The 20,539-nt window shown below is 40.6% G+C and overlaps 1 protein-coding gene across 1 annotated transcript; it reads right to left on the bottom strand.

Moving 5' to 3' along the window:
* Positions 1-1,882: 1,882 nt before the first annotated feature.
* Positions 1,883-11,566, bottom strand: LOC147882254 (LIM domain-containing protein HDR3-like). Its single transcript, XM_087401252.1, has 12 exons — positions 11,423-11,566; positions 10,512-10,643; positions 10,299-10,389; positions 5,934-6,060; positions 5,515-5,635; positions 5,336-5,419; positions 5,057-5,176; positions 4,711-4,923; positions 4,522-4,584; positions 4,177-4,295; positions 3,989-4,047; positions 1,883-2,499 (listed from the first exon to the last, which is right to left on the bottom strand). The coding sequence occupies exons 2-12, from the start codon at positions 10,605-10,607 to the stop codon at positions 2,204-2,206; spliced, it is 1,389 nt and encodes a 462-aa protein (XP_087257378.1). The 5' UTR covers positions 10,608-10,643; positions 11,423-11,566; the 3' UTR covers positions 1,883-2,203.
* Between the last annotated feature and the right edge of the window lie 8,973 nt (positions 11,567-20,539).

Raw genomic sequence — 20,539 nt, forward strand, 5'->3', positions numbered from 1 at the left:
ATATAGTGCAAAGAATAAACACAACAATTTTGAAAAGTCTCGTGCATATTATCTTCTCTATATTGAAGTAATGGTCATTTATAAGTTAAGAATTGAAAAGGCCAGGAAGGGGGGAGGAAAAGGAAAGTGAAGAATAGGTGGGGGGTTTCATAAGCATCACGTTGTGGTGTTACATTGAAAAGAAGTATCATGTGGTGCTTCTATGCATAAGTTCCTATATATGTACACTCCACAATCAATAACCATAATGGGAGACAACCATGCTCTCAAACATTACTATATCATCAATCATCATTGGAAGAGACCATGGAATATTGCAAAAAATATATAAGCAACCAATTTAACCAAGATGGGTGCCATAGGGTCATGATGCTCTAAAGCGTTATTGTATCATTAGTCTTTATGTATGCTTTGCTCTAGAAAGAGTCCAAACCCACACCCAAAATGAACTTTTGTGGTAGGACTTGGTGAATTGCAAACAAGCTATAGCAACCACTCTGTGCCAATAAAATTGAGGGTTTTAGCAAATCACATATGTTTTTCTAAGTATGGCCGACAAAAATAAAGCCACCAAGTGCATTAAAAGTCCCTTATTCTAGATTATTCATTGGTATCCATAAAATTCAATGTTGCACAATCAATATGAAAAAAGTTGAGGTTATATAACATATTGCCCTTAGGTATATTTGTATTTGTGTGACCCATGAAGCAGCAAAACACACATTGCACATGGGCATGAGAGAGAGAGAGCATGTGAGTGTCTTTTAATAATTGTGAAGTAAGGTAATCCTTTGCCAAATTTGCAACCAACATTTTGAAAAGAGAAAATAGAAGGTTCCAATGGTGTTGCTTTGCTTTCACATTGTGTATTGCATATTTTGCATTAAGCCTTATCGTGTATATGATATTAGTTCACATAGAAGAGTCATGCATCATAACAAAGTTCTGTTTAATATTTTATTGTCACATGTTTCCAAGAATATTGATGAAGGAGAATAGCATGCAATGTTGGCGATTGTGCCATTACTTAGTTGGCTAATTTTTGTGTTTCTTTTCGGACTTAAATAAAATATTTAACTAGAATCCGTTTGAAAACTTTTAGAATAGTAAAACAAAGGTAAGACTCTTAAGTATCCCTTCTCTTTGGTCCACCTCTTCAAAGATGCATGTATATTGATGTAAATTGTTAGTATGTGCTCTTTCGCCCATCACTAATCTTGAGGATAAAATCAAAGATCTCTTATTCTGACCCAACGGTGTACTTACTTTCCGACAGCCCGTCTATTCAAACTGGAAAAATATAAGAGCTTTAAAGTCATACAATAGCATGCTAGGACATGAATGAAGCAGCTATAAATCAACTCTTTTACAAATGTATTATTAATCACTAAAGAAAAGAGGCGTTATTTAAGGTGCAACTCACATGGCCACTCTCGAATGTACAAACCACCCTTTGATCACTTGCTATCCTCAATATGGAGAGTTCCTAGCAACTCACATATTCTCTCTCGAATACTCGAAGCCTACAAAGTGGATGAGGCCATCAAAATGTTCCTAATGATTAAAAGGTATTGCTACCACACTCATTCGGAAGAACTCCTTGCATGCAAAGGTAGCCTTGCTAAGGTAGTTAGCTACTAACAAGAGCAATCCACACATTCAGGGATCTCCTTTGATTGGGTCCAATTTGACCTACTTAATGTAGATTTTGCCAATTCGCATTGACCATTCTCCATGCGACTAATCTACAACATGAGATTTGAGTATATGTTTTTATCTAGCTTTGATTGTCAGTTTTTATCATTTCTAATGTCCAATAGAAACTTAATTACCTAATGCCTCACCCTCTACTTTGACAAAATACCAATAAGCACAGCACCAATTGACACGTAAAACAAATATTGTGATTCAATAAAAATGTCTTTACAACGAGTTGCTGATGGCTGCATGGCTCGTGGCAATCACAGCCAAAGGGTATTCGCCCAGAGATGAAAAGGTCCATGCATCAATAGAAGGAAAAAACGCAAGGCTACCTTCCAGTCAAAACATGTTACTAATCTCAAGAAATATTATTTCCCTTGCTTAAAGGATTGCCTTCCAGTCGAAGTGTGCTAAGTGTATCTCACTCTTTGCAGTAATAGTGTAAACCTCATTATTTATCATTGCCCAACGCACAAGTGCATTCTTTTTGCACCGGATGTCTTCAAAGGGGAAAGCCACCTGTCATCTTAATATGGTCCAGTGTTCGCTTCAAACCATATTGCACCATAGAAGCATGAGCAGCTCGAAAGCCTTCACCATAGATAGGTGATGAGTCCATGGCAATTTGATGGAGGAAAAACTCCCCGAGCTTTTTCTCGACATTGGACTTGGGGGCCTTGGATTTTTGGGATGAAGATGAAGAGCTGCTTGAACCTGCCATGACCTCAGATTCAAGCCACATATGAGCAAGCACTTGGCAAATTCCCTCCTCCACATCAGGCTGAAGGCTCCTGAAGCCTGTGATACAACACATGAATGTTTATGAGCAATAGCCCGCTGGCATCTCTCTGAAACACAGATGGTGAAGAGAAAATTTCAAAACTTCAAACCAAGAACATAAATCAGAGAAGGTGATAGACTATAAACAAAACTAAGAAACCACACTCACAGCAATCCCAAACTGTCATCCTGCTATTGGCAAAAACAAGGATTTCTTGACTGCTTTTTCCCAACCTAAATCAAGATATTAAAACAATCCAAATTTCAGCCCTCATGAGCAGCTGACATGACATGTGATTGAATTAGTTGGAGCTGCTGCCGTATTGGGGAAGTTCCACTCATTGTGATGGTGGGACATTGTAGTATGTTGTGGCAGCCAATGGGGGAATTGCTGGGTAAAGAATTGGCTGTTACACCCCTGTGACATGGGATTAGGATACAGGCTATAAAAGGCATCAAAGTAAGTTCAAAACAGGTGCCTAAGGGGCCATAAGTCTCTGTCCATGCACCAGTGACATGTATACAAAAGACTCTAAAATAATTTCCATATATATAGACTATAAAACGGAATAGCGAACACTCCTAGCACCTCAGTCACTTTAGCAAAAAAAGTGGTCGGGGCACTTGGGTAGTAGCTAGCCCCCAGGGCTTCAGGGCCCCCATAGGAGGCATTTCCAATGGCCTGTATGGGCCATGTAGCACCTTTACTTATGTCGCTACACAGAGTCGTGACTAGGGCATAGGCAAAATCTATATGAATCAACTCTTTCCTGCAATTTTGAGACTAGAGAGTCCCAAAGTACATATGCAAGAGGGAATACTCTAAGACTCAGGTCTCAAAAGTAAGAAGACTGACGGTGAACTTTAGGGTTTGTGAAACTCTCCAACAGATCCTAAGTTCAATAGCAAGAGTAGAGAGAAGGATAGAGAAAAGATGGGGTGCATAATGCAATTGCCCAGCGTAATCATCATAGCTACACTGAGGGGCGGGGTGTAGTTTCAGTTGACTTCCAAACCAATGTCCTTCCTTATCCTCCTGAAGCAAGATAGTGAAAAACTACTGATCCTGTTGCATACAGAAGGCTGTGTTGAGCTTGACTCACAACACAGGAACTACATACCGTGGCCAAGCAAGAAAACTAAAAGCTTAAAAAGAAAGATTAAGATAACATGTAATAAATCCAATTTGACAGTCGGGATGTTTAAAAGCCTATTCAATGACTGGCAGATTCATCTCAGTTGATCCTGCTGCTTCTTTGAAGTGAAGGAAACAAGCCAATAAAGCAACTGAAGTACATAATATGGCTGCTACATCTCCTTGATGATATAGAAGTTCTTAACATCCTTCACCTCTTCTTCTCGTATCTAACCCTCCTCTCTCTTTTCACGTTGACATAATTTTTGTGCCTCTCTCTCATCCTTAGTTTGTAAAAAGGGTTCTTGTGTTCTATTTGAATAACAAAAAATAAAACTCGAGTTGAAAGATAAATGAAGGCAAAATTTCTACCATTGAGGCGAAGCCATGCATGCATCAGCTCATGTGCCAATATCGACCCTGTAAGTAGCCTGGCCAAGGACGATCACATATTCACTCAGCAGAAATATGAAGTCGAGATATTATAAGGCTTGAACTATGCAACTAATAGTACATCTATAAATACTGCAATACTTCCTATGACCAGTAAACACTTTTACCTTGGAAGGCCGTACAAAACCAATATGGCAGTCACTTCACATTGACGGGTCAACTTTTGAGACTCCGTTCTCATATCAACAATGCGATTCCCTGCTCCTATCCTTGGTTTTTTGAAGATCTGTGATACAAGACAACAGCAACAGTAGATCAACATCAAGAAGCCTTCCAGGGCTTCTGAGCCACACATCCGTGTTTCACCCTAGTCGTTGAACATCCCAGGCTACACATGCAGATGGTGTCACAGTGTACATGAATTGACTATCATTTTCATATCCACTCCCAAGGATTTTGAGATGGTAGCTCACAAGTTTGAACTAAAACCGAGAAATTGGTTGAAAGCTTACAATGTTGACAGTCTGTTCCTCTGATAAGCATAAGCCTCTTGTCTCAGGCATGTGATGATGTCCCTTAGAAGCAAAGACAAAGACCATATCAGAGGTTGGAGGTTCATAGTGTTACTATATAAAGTGAACTCCAACCTGCACTTTTATCCAATAACAGTTGAGACACTGAATGTTTGAGAAATGACTCACTTCTTTCTCTCCCTCCATGGCCTCATTTAAGGCCTGCCTTTCTACAAGCAGCATGGGGATTTCCTGTTGGATCTTCATGTTCATTCCTTCATAAAAGTCACGAATCTCATGATAAAGAGGTTGGCATTCCCCGGTGTCCATAATAGAAGAGTGTAAGCATTCTAAGCACAACTTCCGCCCATCTCCGAGAGAGATGTACTGGGCATCCTTGGACTGATACAGAAAAGTATAAAAGCATTAAGGCATTGGAAGAAATAGCAGAAGAGAGTTCAATCGTGACATTGAGCCTCATAAGTAACAACAAACAGTTTAAAAAACTTAATATTTGTGGTTGTGTTTTGCTTACTTCAACTCGTTCACAGCTACAGCATCGAGGCGTGCTATCCATCTCGTGACAGGGACAGTATCTCTGTCCCCAAAATGGATGGGCTCTGTATTCAATCAAGCCTGCAGAATTGGTTGGAATCTGTGCATGAAATGTGAGGTTAGCCGCTGCTATGGATTTTCTCATACATGAAAGTGCCAATCAGAATCTAAGCTTGATAATGTTGATTTCTTAGCTGATACACAAAAGCACTATGGACTTTACAAGTCAGATGAGGATGCACAAGGAAAATTTTATTACAAATTCTTTGCAGACATCGCATCTTGGATGGAATAACTCTTTGTAGCAGCTCTTGTGGTATGGATTGCTCCCTGACATCGAGAACTGCACAGAAATGCCCAAAGCTCTTAGTGTCTTTCTTCCAACAAACTTGACATGGCTCCTTTTCTGTCCCTAATGCAAAGAAATTCAAGGTATACCTCATGGTCAGAGATAGGTGTGTCACAGGCATAGCAACGGAAACAGTGGGGATGCCAGACTGCCCCCATGCAGCTTAAAAATCGCCCAAATCCAATCTCATTCTTGCAACCTTCACAAATCCTGCAATACAAACATGACATCATACATAAGACCATGAGATGAGTCATTTAATAGATCAGAAAACAAATACTCAAGTCAATTTTCATGAAAGTATGTGCAATTCGAAAGTGGCATATTTAATCTTCAGGACATCAAAAAACAGACTCGTCACATAAGACATTGCAGGTTGCTAAATATTCCTTGGTAGCTAATATGGGGACTGTAAGTTGCAATGCAAAAGGATGAAGGAAGAAGGCAGCAGCGTATCCCTTCCTAACCACCAACAAAGTTAGACCTTACTCAGTTGCACTAGGTGTACCTTCTTCCCGAGGAGACGTGATGCATTGGTGGAGGGCTTGGTCGTGATGATGGCTCATCAAGATCCAGACTTGCCTGCAAGGCTCTTGCCAAATCTTCATCACCATCAAGCTGAGGAGAATCATTGCCTGCACGAAGATATTATTTGATCAACAACCTAGTCATGTTCTGACATGTACCCTTCACAATCCTAAAATTCCTTCTTGCTTTCTTTAACGCCAAAAAAAAGGGTAACAAAAGAGGAAACTTTGACCTTCAGCATCTTTCTTTCTTCCTTCCTTTCTATTAGTGTTCTTTGTAATCCCAAGTCAATGGGTTACTTAAGGGACTCCCATAACTGACCGGTTGCATGTTAGCCTGGGCCCTGAAGCCGCATGGTCAGTCATTATGAACTTTTTTAAGTATACCTGTCACATGTGCGCACCTTGAACTTGTAAGAAGGTGATTGAGAGCTCCCCTATTGTCTCCGAACACAGAGAAGAAGAAGAAGAAGAAGAATATATTATCGTCCTCTGAAGACCAAAAATCGGCCTATAGGACCTGAGCAATACAAAACCCTCGTACACAAAGACTCCTCCCTTGGAGGGGAGGGTATTAAGAGAAACTACCTTTATGTCTTAGGTGAGTTCCTGTGCTTGAAAAGCTTATAGACAAACGTTCCTAAAGCTGGGGGTGACCCGCTATGTAGCATATCAGCCAGTCTGTTATGTCCCTCGAGAAGAGAGCTAAATGCTTTCCGGATGTGAGTATAGTAAGGGCATATCATTAAAATGTGTTCTTCAGTTTCTGCCATTCCATGGTCACATAATTGGCATATTCTGCTCTCTTTTGGCATATCTTTCCATCCTCCTAGAGAGAGAGAGAGAGAGAGAGAGAGAGAGAGGGGGGGGGAGCGAGCGAGGGAGGGATTCTTTTGAAGAATTACGTTTCTACAAGTGAATATCCAATTCTTGAACATGGATGAGTATCTGAGTATCGGCAGCATCCAAACGTCTCTCTTATGTTGCGATAGATAGGTCATTCCCCTCCTGTGAGCATAGGAGTGACACTTGCTTAGGTTATGCAAGAGGAAGGACTGCCACATGGGCAGAAAGAAAAGATGTCATGTGGGCAGATCTGGTTGCACAAGGACAAGCCACATGGGCAGCATCATGGCTGTCAAACAGGCACATCCATAACATCCCATGTGGGCAGCAGATGAGGCAGGCAGATGACACAAGATCCTTCTTGGAATTGATTGGAACCCCTAGGAGGGCTGAACAGTTCACGTGGGACTGGCATGAGACATGCCCACTTTGGGGACGGATTATGGGCCCTGCATGGGTGCATATGGGCTGGCACAATACATCTCACATAGGGCTGACAAATGGGACTGCAGCCCAGCAAATGGCTGGGATGGGAGGGCTTATATAGGCTCCTAACCTGGCTGGTCGGCCAGCAAGCAGACCCAGTTTGGCCAGGGCCCAGCATACACACACTGGTTGGCCACCTCTTAAAGGGGAGTGCTCAGCTCTTCCCTGTATAAAGACCTCCTGCAGGAGGCATTTAGCAGTCATTTCAGGCAGCTCCTAACCTTGTGTGAGCACAACAGGAGGAGCCCTCCCCACCCACCTACTTGTCTAGCCGATTAGCCCGCTGCTTGCCAAGTTGTGGCTGGGGCCTAGTAATGCCCTCAGCCCTGCCACTCTATGCCCACATGATGGGCCATTTGCTGCACACACATGGGCCCTCCATTTGGCCTCGTTGCTGGATAGCCTCATGCAGCTGGTCCTTTCCATCAGATCCAGCACCTCCATTCTCCCCCAACCTACACAGGTGTCCTGCCCCTTTGCTATCCTCATACGAGGACTCACAGGTGGGGCAGGGTCCCTAGTATTCCAACAATTCAGCAGGAGCATTGCCAGTGCAGTAATATCCATCTTGTGGCAGACGTCTGCAAACTGGTGCCTGGAATGTCTGCTATCAGGATGGTCAAGACTTCAAAAGTCATCCCCACACGTTAGATGTGAGGATCACCAAATCTGCCATCATCCCCATATAACAGAAACTGCCTCTGCATCCTTGCTTTCCCACAATTTAGCTTCATCCGGGTTTGCAAATATCACAACCTTGTCCATCCGGTCACCTTCAAAATCTTCATTGTTACAAATGGCTCTGCAACTTCACCTTCCACAATGGGTAGTTGGTTCCATCCAACTTGCCTCCCTCCCCAAAGTTGAAGATGGGCTCCATAAAGCTACAGGAGTAGAGAAAATTGGATGTGCAAGTTAAAATATCGACACCCTACCACTAACTCGACTACGGCACACTTAAACCCATATCGGAGTCTCCTTTCATCAAGCAAAGGGAGAGCCTCCTTAATTGTTGGAATAGCAAATTTGAGTAGATCCTCTGAAGCTCTGAGACAACAGAGCAGCTTACCTCACTACCCACATAATGGGATGTTTGGGTTCCCATGGATCCTTATTACCCTTCGAAACTACTCCCAGCATGTGCACACAAGTAGAGATTAGAGCATATAGACAACACTTATTGACACGGCAAGCTACGCAACTCAAAAATATAACCATGCTCCTCGTTTTTGGACTGGTCACATACAAGACTGTCACAACGTAAGCTCCACACAGGCAGCCACCTAATGTGTGCACAAAGTACCACATCGGTAGACAACTGCTTCTATCACTGATGCAGCACCCGTGTGTCCTTGAGGCTTTAGTGGATTGATAGAGGGACTGGAGCAAACTCTTCAGTTTGATGTGGGGAGCGTAATCTCTCCCCCCCCAACACTGCCTTCTTTGAACAGGCCAATCGGCACCATCATGGACCGATTGAGGTGACATGGCCAACCCAGATCTCCAGCCTGATGTGCCAATCTCTCCTCTACAAGAGCCTGGTTAAGTGTCCGTTTTCAGGCAGCCCATTGCTGGCACCCTAGTTGCATCTGTCGGCAGGGAATTTTAAATGGCCTCTTCATCAGGCCTTCCGGCCCTCCTTGGCTGCGTATGCATCTTCCCATGTGGCAGCCATGCTTTCAACCAATACAGCGGCCTCCATGCTGTCCATATAACAGCCCATTCATAGGCCAAGGCCGGGCATCCATGTGGCAGTTGCATTGGGCTCTTACACTCAAATGTGGGCTACATGCATGGCCCATAAAGCACATGCATCAGTCCCCCAATTAAATCAAGAAGGATCACATACCTCAAGCCCCATTGCAGTCATCATTTGGGGGTGCTCAGGTGGGACACTTTCTCGTCGTTTTACATTGAGAGGTTTCCCAGGCCCCAATTTCTGCAACAAAGCATCTAAGGTAACACCTACCTAGGTTGATCAAGGCTCTAAACTAACGATTCAAAACTATACATGTGAAGCAAAACTATAGATTTTTCAAACATGTGAAGCAACGTGGGGAATAAATATAGTTGAAGGCACCTTTGGCAAGGTGGACTAGGTGATAAGGCGGTTTAGTGCATGATCCTCTAGCCTTTTGCTCATCTCCTCTATAAAGGTCAGTAGATATTGCACATTTTTCTTAAGACTGCAGTGGGTTGAATAAAGATGCAGCTAACCTCATGAGATTCAGATGGGAGTCCTCGATAGTAATTACAACCAAAGATTGGTCCTGCTTGTAACGAAAAACTTACTTTTATGTAGGTCACAACCAGAGTCTTTACCTCTAGAGCTGCCTCATCAAAGGAAATCCAATGTTTAACTTGTCAGACGCCATTAAGGACTGGTCTCATGAAGATAATGTCATTATTGAACTTGGATGCAAGAGATTGAGCGGCTTAGTTCTATATGTAACTGGGCACAATCAGGTTGAAAAAACCAACCAGACATGTATCTAGAGGAGCCCAACCCATTACATAACAAGAGGCACACGTGCCTGGCGCACTGCCCCTTGAAAAAGATATCCAACCAAGTGGCTTCCTACAAGTGCCTCTTGTTCGGATTTCCAAGGGCTCCCAAAAAGTATGTTCCTCTATGCTAGAGCCCTGCCCCTAACGGGGCAGTGCTAACAAAGAAGGGGGACATGCAGTAACCGGTCCTTATTCCTAATAGTCATCATACATTATAAAATACCAATTTTAGATAGCAGGGATTACCTATATTGGCACAGAGAATGAGAGATTTGAAAAGAGAGAGAGAGAGAGAGAGAGAGTCGTACAAAACCTTCCACCTTTGGAAAGAGAGAATCATCAAACCAAAAGAGAGAATCAATCACACCAAAAGCCTCCGTGTTTGGAGCATTGTACGTCCTTTGCGTGTGGAGTGTGAGAAATCAGGGGAGCTCTTGTTATGAACTTGAAAATGTTAACAACACATATCAAGCTTAAAGTAAAGTATGCGGATGATAGTATCATACCATTCGCTCTCTGGTAATCGGCTTCAGAAAGAGAGAGAGCAATCGCATGATCAAGCTCCTCATCTTCTACCTGTTCTCTGGATTTATAATCCTGCACATGTCACCAATTTTCCACCGTGAGATGCAAAACTTTTGGTTGTTACTCAAGTCTTTCGGCATCAGGAAGACAGAAGAAAAGCATAAACCAAAACTGGGAACAACGAAAAAACTCACTCTATTCCGGCCTGTGTTATCACCATCATTGTCATATTCGTACTCCCCTACCCTATGGTGCGAAGGACCTTTGAAAATTCTCTCAAGCCACTTCATTAATCTAAGCGTTTTTGAAGAAATGAATCGACAAATCTGCAAGTGAAAAAGCTGCAAAGTTATCTAAAAATTGGATACGCATAGGTCTATTTAGCTGATGCTTAAATCCAAACATAGAGCAGAAGCACTTTGTGACTGACATCCGCAACGGGTGCCGTAAAAGAATGACAGCTCCCCTAACGCTGACGAGAAATCACCGCTAACATTCTAAAAGGATGTATAACGACCCTCATTGCAACGGTTCGCCGCTTCGCTTCGCTTCGCTTTGACCCGAAAACCAACGACAACAGATAGAAATCCACGCTTATAGGGATATACGCACTCACTCGTAATCAGAGCCTTCGCAGCATACTCCCTCGGCGAGGGGCTTACTGATCGTAGCTTCAGCTCGAACGAAGGACCAAAAGAATTTTGCCAGCTCGATAGTGCTAAAAGCCTACGGTCTACGAGTAAGAACTGAGAGCTACGATCTCTCGGCGAGGCAACTCAATATGGAGTCGAAAATGACTGAAAAATGCAGGGCTTGTGGAAGCAATTACGTGAGCTTGATGAAGGCAAGACGTTCAAGGCTGCGGGTGCGTCATGGAGAGACGATGGAGGAGGCAAAGGACCGCGGGCGATCGAGGAAAAAGCGGGGGCAATCGAGGTGAGAGATGCGGCAGAAAGCGAGCAAACTTATCAGGCGAGGCCGATGGAAGAGGCAAAGCAGGAGCACGGCGCATCAGGTTGATCTTCGATGAATGAGTCAGGGATGGCAATAGATCTGGCGAGAAAGCAGCAAACGAAGCCGAAAATTAGTAGGAGAAGGAACTTACAGTGGCGTGCGGGAAACCCCTGCGACTCCTGCGCTTCCGGAAGCCCGCAGCAGAAAAAATGACCGTCGGGATGGCGGGGCTTTTAGTCAAGTCGCCTCCAAATTCGACGGCGGCGCTGCCAATCGTAGTCGTAAGGAACGCGCCCACCAAATTTAGCGGCGACTCTGTCAAATGTAGAGGCGAAATGCGCTTGGGAAGAAATCTTAATCCAGATGTTTAGCGAGTATTTAGGCCCCGACCGAGCGGGGCTTTATATAGGGAGGCGCAATCTATCCATTTACGTTTCGCCACGTGTAGAGTTAGATTCCGCCCCCTCAGCATCTTAGCCCCACTTTTGATGATTTATTCCATGCCCCATTCCTCGCACTCCCCTCCTTAGCCCTCTCTCTTTCCACTCCTCGCATCCTCCTCCTCACATCATGCATCCCAAGTCAAGTATTTGGAAAGATCCCACCCCACCCTTGCATCCCACATTATCAGATTGTTGTTAACATTTAAGATTGTTGATATTCACCCGGAAAGTGTGCAGTCTCTCTCTCTAAGTAAGTGGATTTCCTATCCAAATTCAAATGTCAACATGCTATTTCTTTAGGCCCTTTAGGAGTCAAGTAAAGTATTGGAAAGATTCCACCCACCCTCCATCCCAAAGTATCTAATTGTTGATATTCATCCAAAAAGTGTCCACTCTCTCTAAGTAAGTGGACTATCCGGTCCAAATTTGATTGTCAACATGCTATTTCTTATGTCCTACTTCATTTGAAGGGGAGACATAATCTTTAGGTCATTTAGCTCCCTCGTTTTTCTAACTTGATTTTGACATGCTTGTAACATCTTAACGGGCACTGAAAAAGCTCTTCAAAAGGTGCATAACATAATACAACAAAAGAGAGACTTCAAACATTGCCAATGAACCACTTCAAAGCCCGTACTTCACTTCAAATACATGTGGTCGCTTTACTTATACCAAAAATCTACTATTAGATCCAAGTCGGTAGGCTTTAGCAATCCCTTTTTATGAAAACAAGACCAAAGTCTCTCAAAACTTGTCATTTAGGCATGCACAGTCTCTTCAACAAGCAACCACATTCTCCTCAACGAGAAAGCAAGATCTTGCTATCTTTACCTTATGTGTCAATATTCCATGTTCATTCCACATTATAGCATACATCTTACATGAACTTAAGGCAAGCATAAAGCAAAAAGGTAGTGGTCATGCTCATGATTGTGCGAATTGCCTAACTAACACAAATAATATTAAGTTATTATATGCAAGCATTCCAACTACTATAAATCTAAAGTTTGGACAAAACTTACCCCATGGAAATTTTGCATACCAGTTCAACTCATTCATCTAATGCCACCACACAACCCTTTACAAATTTTCCCAGGGGAAAGCTAGCAATAGACTTCTTCCTTAGGTCTTAGCTATTACTCTACTCTAGAATTATGTTTTTTGATTGACTTTTAATATTGCCATTATGCTACCCATGGTAGAACAATGTTTTAAGTAAGCATTCACACTCAAATATTCAATGCAATGCAAAACATAAAATAATTTCTAGTTGCTAGTTGCCAAAGATTATTGTTTGTTATTTTCGATTCACTTGTTCCTTGAATATAATCCATTTCTTTATGCATAATGACCCGGTACACTTGTTCAACAACGTAGGCCCTTATTAAAGATTTAAAACTAGACACAACCTAATATTTAGCCTTGTATAGAAGTGCTAATTGCAATTGTGAATATATAGATGACTTACATACATGACGTGTTAGCCTTGCCTTTTGACAAAGGGAGCATTCATTAAAGTATAAGTGGGCAAGCATCATCATATATTTTTTGAAAAGCTATAGATGGTGCCTTTAGGTGTTTCAAGGGGAGTTATGAAAACTTGTTAAATGGATGTCTCCATTGAAAGACTATTAAGAATAACTTTTTTCTTTGTAATGCAACTAAATTTCATAGAAATCGTTGAACAATGTGGGGATTCTAGCACATCTCCAAAAGTTTATTTTGCTAAAAGAAACTTTGGCATACTTGTGACTAGAAAGTTGTATTTATTGGTTTACGTTTAAAGATATGTGATACTTCTCAACTTTTTGCAGCAGTGTAGTCTATCTTTTTCCATGCTTTGGGTATTCACAATTCAATATTTTTAGTAGGCAAGGCATTCACACACTTAGAAATCAACAGGCCAAGTTTCTAAGCACCTTTACATATTATATGATTTCAAGCAAGTGATCTCTTTACCTTTCCCTAGGAGTTTGCACCTCAATAATTCCCTAGGGGTGCACCTCCATTCCTTTGTGCACCTTTGTTTTGGTAAGGAAAATGTATGGCACAATTGAAATCTTCCATGTCACTCTTTAGCATAGGACATATTCTTTAGCTTTTTATCATTTAAAGATATGAATGAAATCATACCACCGCAGTGAAGGAAGTTATGCCACCACAATGAATTGTAAAATAATCCCCTCTATGTGAGCAAGGAATAATGTTTTGAGACCAAATTTGCTATTTTTTAGATGTTTTGTGGCATTTGCTACAAGAAGCCTCACTTGCTTCCACCTAGCTTCCTTATTAGGAAATGTCTCCAAATCTTACTCAACGTATCAAACTTAAACGAAATCCCACAACTGCTAAATAAAACTATGTGCATGGCAACATTCACTCTCTTCTTAACCACACTATCTTCTCAAAGGATCTCTTAACTAAAATGCTTGGCCAGTTGTTAAGTATATGGGCTAGTTGCTAACTATATGGGCTATTGTAAGTAGCTAATAATAGTTCACTTGATCTAACAGCTTCAAATGTGCCACATGGCTTTGCAGGATTTTACAGTTTCATAAAACACTCTAATGCTGGCCAAGCTACTTACAATGAATTTATTACTATCAAATGAGTTGGTACAATGCAATGCATGGTACCTAGCCATGCATGGTACAATGCAATGAATGCTTGACATTAGAAGGACTAGTTGATGTGTATGTCAAGGTAGAGCTAAAACTTGTAATATAATGGTTGTCAATATTGTAGAAAGGCACCCAAAAGGGGTAAAGAGGTTGAAGTTATAAACTCTAAGTACGAATACGAGTTGATTAGGTAGGTTTGAATCCATTATGATATGGTATAAATCTCCCTTCATAACATAGGTGCCTTTTGGTGGATTGTTAATAACTCATGATCAAAATTGTTAAAACATACATAGGTGTGAGCTACATGTTGTAGCTCTCTAATTTTCATTGTTTTCTTCACTTGAAATATACTTAGATACTTCTTAAAATATCTCTCCCCTTCTTCCATTGTTTGACTTTACCCTCTTAAGTATCCCAATTCCTCTCTTTTTTCTAGGACTTGCTTTAATCCCCAGTCTCAAAACTTCTACTCTTCCATTCTAGATTATTCTTGGGGCCATTAGTGATGCCATGTTTGTTGCCTCTACCTCATGCAAAAGCAAGGAAGAAATACTATTGAAATTAGAAAGGATAGTTTGATACCATGCACAAGTTGGTAACTTATTAACAAGAGAATGATACACAAGACTTTCCTACATATCCACTTAAGATGTTTCCATGTGATGTTTCTTATTCTACGTGTATCATAAGATGTGTCATTGATGTTGTTGGGGATTATTCTCATTTTTGAAGACAAGCCTTTACCATGTGGTCCACTTCTATAGTGATGTTTCTTACCTTTTGATTGGCTTCAAACACAAAGTACCTTTTGTATTGTAAAAAGAAAAATAATTGGCCACTTGTCTAGTAGGTTGCATTGATAATTTCGTTTCAAATATTTGCATGAAGTGTCTGAATCTTGTATCCCGCATAAATTTGTGGTCACATATGAGGGTAACTCAATAGAAATAATTAGATGACAGCTTTGTCAGCAATTCAAGCATGTTCTTCTCTTGTATGTCAGGATCAATGGTTCCATCTATATGTTTTACATAATCTTTTTCCGACATTATAAGCATGTTCTTCTCTTTTATGTCAAGATCAATGGTTCAATCTATATGTTTTGCATCTTCATGACTAGACATTGAATTTGGATTATCACAGTTTCATTTCTCGCTTTATTATCACGCCTTGTGTAATTGTACTATGCACAATACTCTGATGAAATTTCAAACATGTTCTTCTCTTATATGTTGAGTCACATATTATGTCATTCTACATGTGCTTCTTTTGTTCAACGTTTAGAACAAATCATGCACATTATTTTGTTTTCCATAGTATTTCTTCAAATCATCCAAGTATACTAAAGGATATGGCATGAGACCTCGGGGGTAAAGGCTTATCACACAAGCAAGGGTTTGCAAAGGAATGTAGAGAAACTGAAGCAATTTTGCCTTTTAAATAGGTGAGTGTACTGATTGATTAAGCAAGCAAAGAGGGTTTCTTTCATGATGTCCTTTCTTGAGCAAGTTGGACAAATCAAAACAGTGTCTTTCCACTAGACCTAAGGGATTACCACCAAACTTTTTAGCAAATTAAGAAACCTAATAAAACCAACAAGGCACATGACATGGTCACAATTTGATGGAATGTTACATGTAGGCATGTCAATGTTGGCAATGAGCTCATATAATGTTGAAGCCATATGCATAATATAGAGAATGGTTTGAATGAAGGGAATTAAGCCAGGTAAGATTTAAGCCATTTATCAAGCCAAATGTTAAAGGATTTATGAAAATCAAGAATAGTAGACAATCACTAATAAAGTTGTTTTACTAAGATATAAAGGGCACCATACTGCCCAAGGGGCGTCTCTTAGGTATGTACAAAAATATTATGTTGGGAGAGATTCAATATAACATAGCCCCTCTTGATGTAAAAAGATCCCATACGTTTTGAGAATAATTTGACAAAAAATTCCCCACATCACATCAATACAATACAAGGCTTTATTATAGTTTTAAAAACTTTAGACTACAACATGTATCTCCTCATGAGGGAAATCTCTTATATTTAGTGGATAAAAATAAGAGCAACATATCCTATCCTTTAGTTTATAAGACTAAGGAAGAAACACAAGTAATCATATGAATGTTTGTATTATAGTCAATGAACAATACAAAATAGCAAGATTTAGATGAATCAAACTGTAAAAAATAGCACGCTTTAGATGAATCATACTATATAAAAGCTTGACAATTTTCGAATCGGTAAAGTGTAGCTTTATGAGAACATAACCTTGTATACCTTTGCAGGCTAGAGCAACCAAAAATAGCCCAAAACAAGAGTCCAAAACAACCCATCACAAAAAAATAATGTCAAGTCATAGTAGTAACCAAGGGAATATTCTAAATTTTGGTAAATGGCGAATTTCAATATTGATAGAGCTTTGTCTAGAGGGAAAGGTATACATAACAAAAAACAATAATAACATCCTTGCCAATGGGGTTCTAGCTTGGTGGTTGAGGCAGGTGTGTGTGAGAGGGTGTGTGCGTTCGACTTAGAGGCACTTCTAGCACTGCATTTTTTAAAAAACAATAAGAGCATCCCTAAAAAGTAGCCAAAGCAAATAGAGCATTGATTTGAAAGATCTCTCTCTAAAAACTAGAAATTGAAATCTAACTATATAAGATAAGGAAATGTAAATTTAAACCTAGAATAAAATTATTTATATTTAAACTGGCTAAAACACAAAAAATGAAATCCATAACTAAAGAACTAAAATATAAAATATTCAAATAAATATAACTAAAAGTCTCATAAAACAAAAGTATATATTTCTTGCCCAAATGAAAGTATCTAAACTACAAAAGGAAACATCTATCACTTATTGGTGTTTTCCACTTTGGATGTGCGGGATAGATTGTCATGTCTAGATGTCTAGGCAATGGTTTACTTTGTAGGGAATTAACGCAAGGGGATGTAGTGTATTAAGGAAGCATAGGGGGCAAGGGGAAGCTCTCAACTTAGAAACAAATTGCCAACAAAGGAAAGAGAGTATAGACAAAAAATTGGAAATAAGCTTCTTCTAGTACATCGCTAATCGGTAGTCAAGATACGACCAACACTAAGACCACTCTTACCACACAAGTTGCTCTAGCAAAAAGATGATGCCAACTCCTAGGACTTTAGGACTTTATATACAAGACAGTATGGTGGTTACTACCCACCTGCATTTACAATCATCCGCACCTACCATTAGAAGGGTAGCTGCCTTTACATGCCAAAATATCCTTGACACTTCTGACTTTCCTAATCCTATTTGATTGCTCGCAATAATTCTTAGATTTTGTATGAGTATATCTCACGGCTCTCTTATGCTTTCACACTTTAGTGCTAGCCACACCTCTTATGCCAGTTGAATCTCCTAACAATTGCAGCCCTACCATCTCCCTTGTAGTCTAATGCAATAGCTACCTCAGAGTTAGCACAATAAAGACCACATTGACTTGTGGGAAGAAGAAGCTCACCTTGTTCCTTCTAACTGTCCATTCATTCTTGGCCTTAAGTGAATCTGTAATATGTCAACTTAGGGGTCAACATTTGGCCCAACTATTGCTCAAGCTGTGTCCTCATGGCTTGTATCTATTGTTGCTACTCCATGAATCACCTATGATTGTTGGCTATCCATCTGGCTATTTCTTACTCACTACATTTTCTTGCTCACTGTATTTGCTTAGGAGATGAAATAATTTTTGTGGCCTCTAGCCTGGACACTTGGTGCATCTCATAGTGTTGGCCTTTTGCTAGCTTCAGGATTAATATGACCTCATGGGTGCTGTTTGCTTCTTGGAATTACAAAATTGTATCCAACAGCGATGTCTTGTGATATTTCTTGGCCTTCTTGCTGCATGGGTTAATCAATCATGTGAGTTTTCTTGGCCTTCTTGATGCATGGCTGAATCAACCTTTGCCATGCCTTCTTGGCGGTTCTTGGTGGGATGGTGGGCAAGATTGGGGAAATGAGTCCTCTCATCTAGACTTTGCTCTATCCTAACTGATGTGCAACTAGTAGGGTTTGTTGGTGAGTCCTTGGTGGTGTGAGTATGCATGGAAAATTGAACTCAATGCGATCCTCCTTGGGGGGACACTCAACTTCAACTCCTGCTCTGAGAGCCCTTGTACTTTTTGTCGCTTGCTTGGCCTTGCTCTCTTGCCATCGTTACTCATTCTCATAATCATTTTGCTAGTGTGGGGTGTCCTTTGATGAAGTTATTGGCATCATTGATGCATACACTTACATCATTCCTATGCTACCTTCATCTTTGGGATCATCTTTTCTCAAAATTTAGGATTGATGGGCTCCATCGGTCGTGTTAAGAGTGTAATAGTTCTTAGAGCTCTATTCATTGGCCACAAATCCTCTCAAATATGATTAATCATGTGCTCATTAGTCACGCCTAGACCTCTATGAGCTTAGGTTTGAAGACTAGTACATTGTCCAAAGTGATGTCAACATGGTCTTCTAACATGTCAATTCAAGTTTTTATCTCGATGCTCTCACACTCCACCTAGTTGTAGTTTTCTTGTGTGGCTTTGGCCTTGTTCTTTTGATGCTTGCTCTGGTGTTTGATTGTTTTGATCTCGTCCTTCGGTTCCTTGTCCTCCTTTCTTGCTTCATCTACTTTTTGAAAGGCTATGACACGCTCTTCAACTACCCTTACTGCTTCCATCTACAATTGCTTTTGTAAGAGGTGCATGTTGCATGCCGTCACTCGTTTTCATTTTTTGCTCATTTGCCTTACCTTGTATTATGCCACTCATAGAGGGAGCAAGTTCTCTTGGATGTGCCAAAGTAAGTTAAGGACTTGTCAAGTGGCAAGGAAAAAGTCACTCATCATCTACATTTAGGATCTTGAAAATAGAAGCCACTTTGGCCTTGTTAATTGTTATCTTCCTTGCCCTTCGCATGGAAGGTCTTGTATGCTCATTGTAGGAGTCTATGTCACGAACCCTACATCCATGGAAGCTCACAAAAATCATTAATCCTATGATGTGGAGCCAATTAATTGCTATTATTGGCCATTAACAAATTTGATGCATGTTGATCTCTAGCCTTTTAGCCTCTCTGCCCTAGTCTTATTTGGTGTTCATCTCTTGCCCTTGTTAGTGCCTTGCACTTCAATTGGCTAGAAGTCATTCGCTATAGCAAGGCAAGGCTATGGATTGTGGAGGCAAGAGAGGGGTATTGAAAAAATCTCAAAAGAGAAAAGTGAGCCCAATTTTTTTAGAAGGGTTATGTAGTGGGGAATTTAAGGTTATCCACCATGTCGTCCTGTCAATTATCAGCTCGTTGCCCTCTTCACACCTCTTCTTTCCATTATTATATCCTCCCTCATTGTCAAATCATGGCCATTTAATGTTGCAATTTATTGGGAGTCCGTGTTCACAATGATATTGCAGGGCCTATGACCAATACGCCATCACTCAATGGTAGCAATCATTTTGTCATATTTATTGATGACTACACAAGAAATACATTCATCTACATCAAGAAGCAAAGTATTTCAAAGTTTAAAGACTTCAAAAATATGGCAGAAACTCAATTTGTTGGCGAATAAAAAATGCCTTAGGTCTGAGAATGGGGAAGGATATCAAACACAATTATCCTTATCTAAAACATAGCAACAAAATGGAGTAGAAGAAGGGAAGAACCGCACTATCATTGAGTGTGCAAGGAGCATAACGTAAACAAAGGACATGCTTCACAAGTTCTTGGTGGCAGATGTAGTTTGCACAATGGTCTATTTGTTGAACTAGTCCCCTACTAATGTTTTGTGATATGACACTAGAGGAAGCTTGGAGTGGACATAAGCCTAATGTCCAACATCTCAAAGTGTTTGGATCAACTGCCTATGCTCATGTGTCAAAAGACAAGAGGGATAAGCTTGATTCCAAGAAAATGCAAAGGAGCATAATGCTTATAAGCTATACATCCCTAAAATTCATAAAATGCTTTCTTCTCATGATGTGGTGTTTGATGAGAAGGTAAAGCAGGCTACTTTCCATCGTGGTAATGCAAAACTAGACAGAAGAGTAGATAAACAAGTAATTGACAATGCTAGAGATGTAGATTTGCAAACAACCATAGAATGATGAATATTTGATGACATGCTACTTAACATGAGTAGGAGCAATCAATGGAATGGGAGAGAAAATCAT

This window comes from Dipteris shenzhenensis, chromosome 30 (genome assembly GCF_047967505.1).
Source record: "Dipteris shenzhenensis isolate YYH24624 ecotype China chromosome 30, Dip_SZ_1.0, whole genome shotgun sequence".
Classification (NCBI taxonomy): domain Eukaryota; kingdom Viridiplantae; phylum Streptophyta; class Polypodiopsida; order Gleicheniales; family Dipteridaceae; genus Dipteris; species Dipteris shenzhenensis.

Excerpts from the sequence above, each read along its gene's own strand:
- LOC147882254 (XM_087401252.1), bottom strand. The coding sequence starts at position 10,607 with ATGAAGTGGCTTGAGAGAATTTTCAAAGGTCCTTCGCACCATAGGGTA. Across the intron at positions 4,924-5,056 it reads GTAGCTGTGAACGAGTTGAA|TCCAAGGATGCCCAGTACAT; the intron begins GTAAGCAAAACA and ends TTTCTGTATCAG. Across the intron at positions 4,048-4,176 it reads GTTTTGTACGGCCTTCCAAG|GCTACTTACAGGGTCGATAT; the intron begins GTAAAAGTGTTT and ends GTCCTTGGCCAG.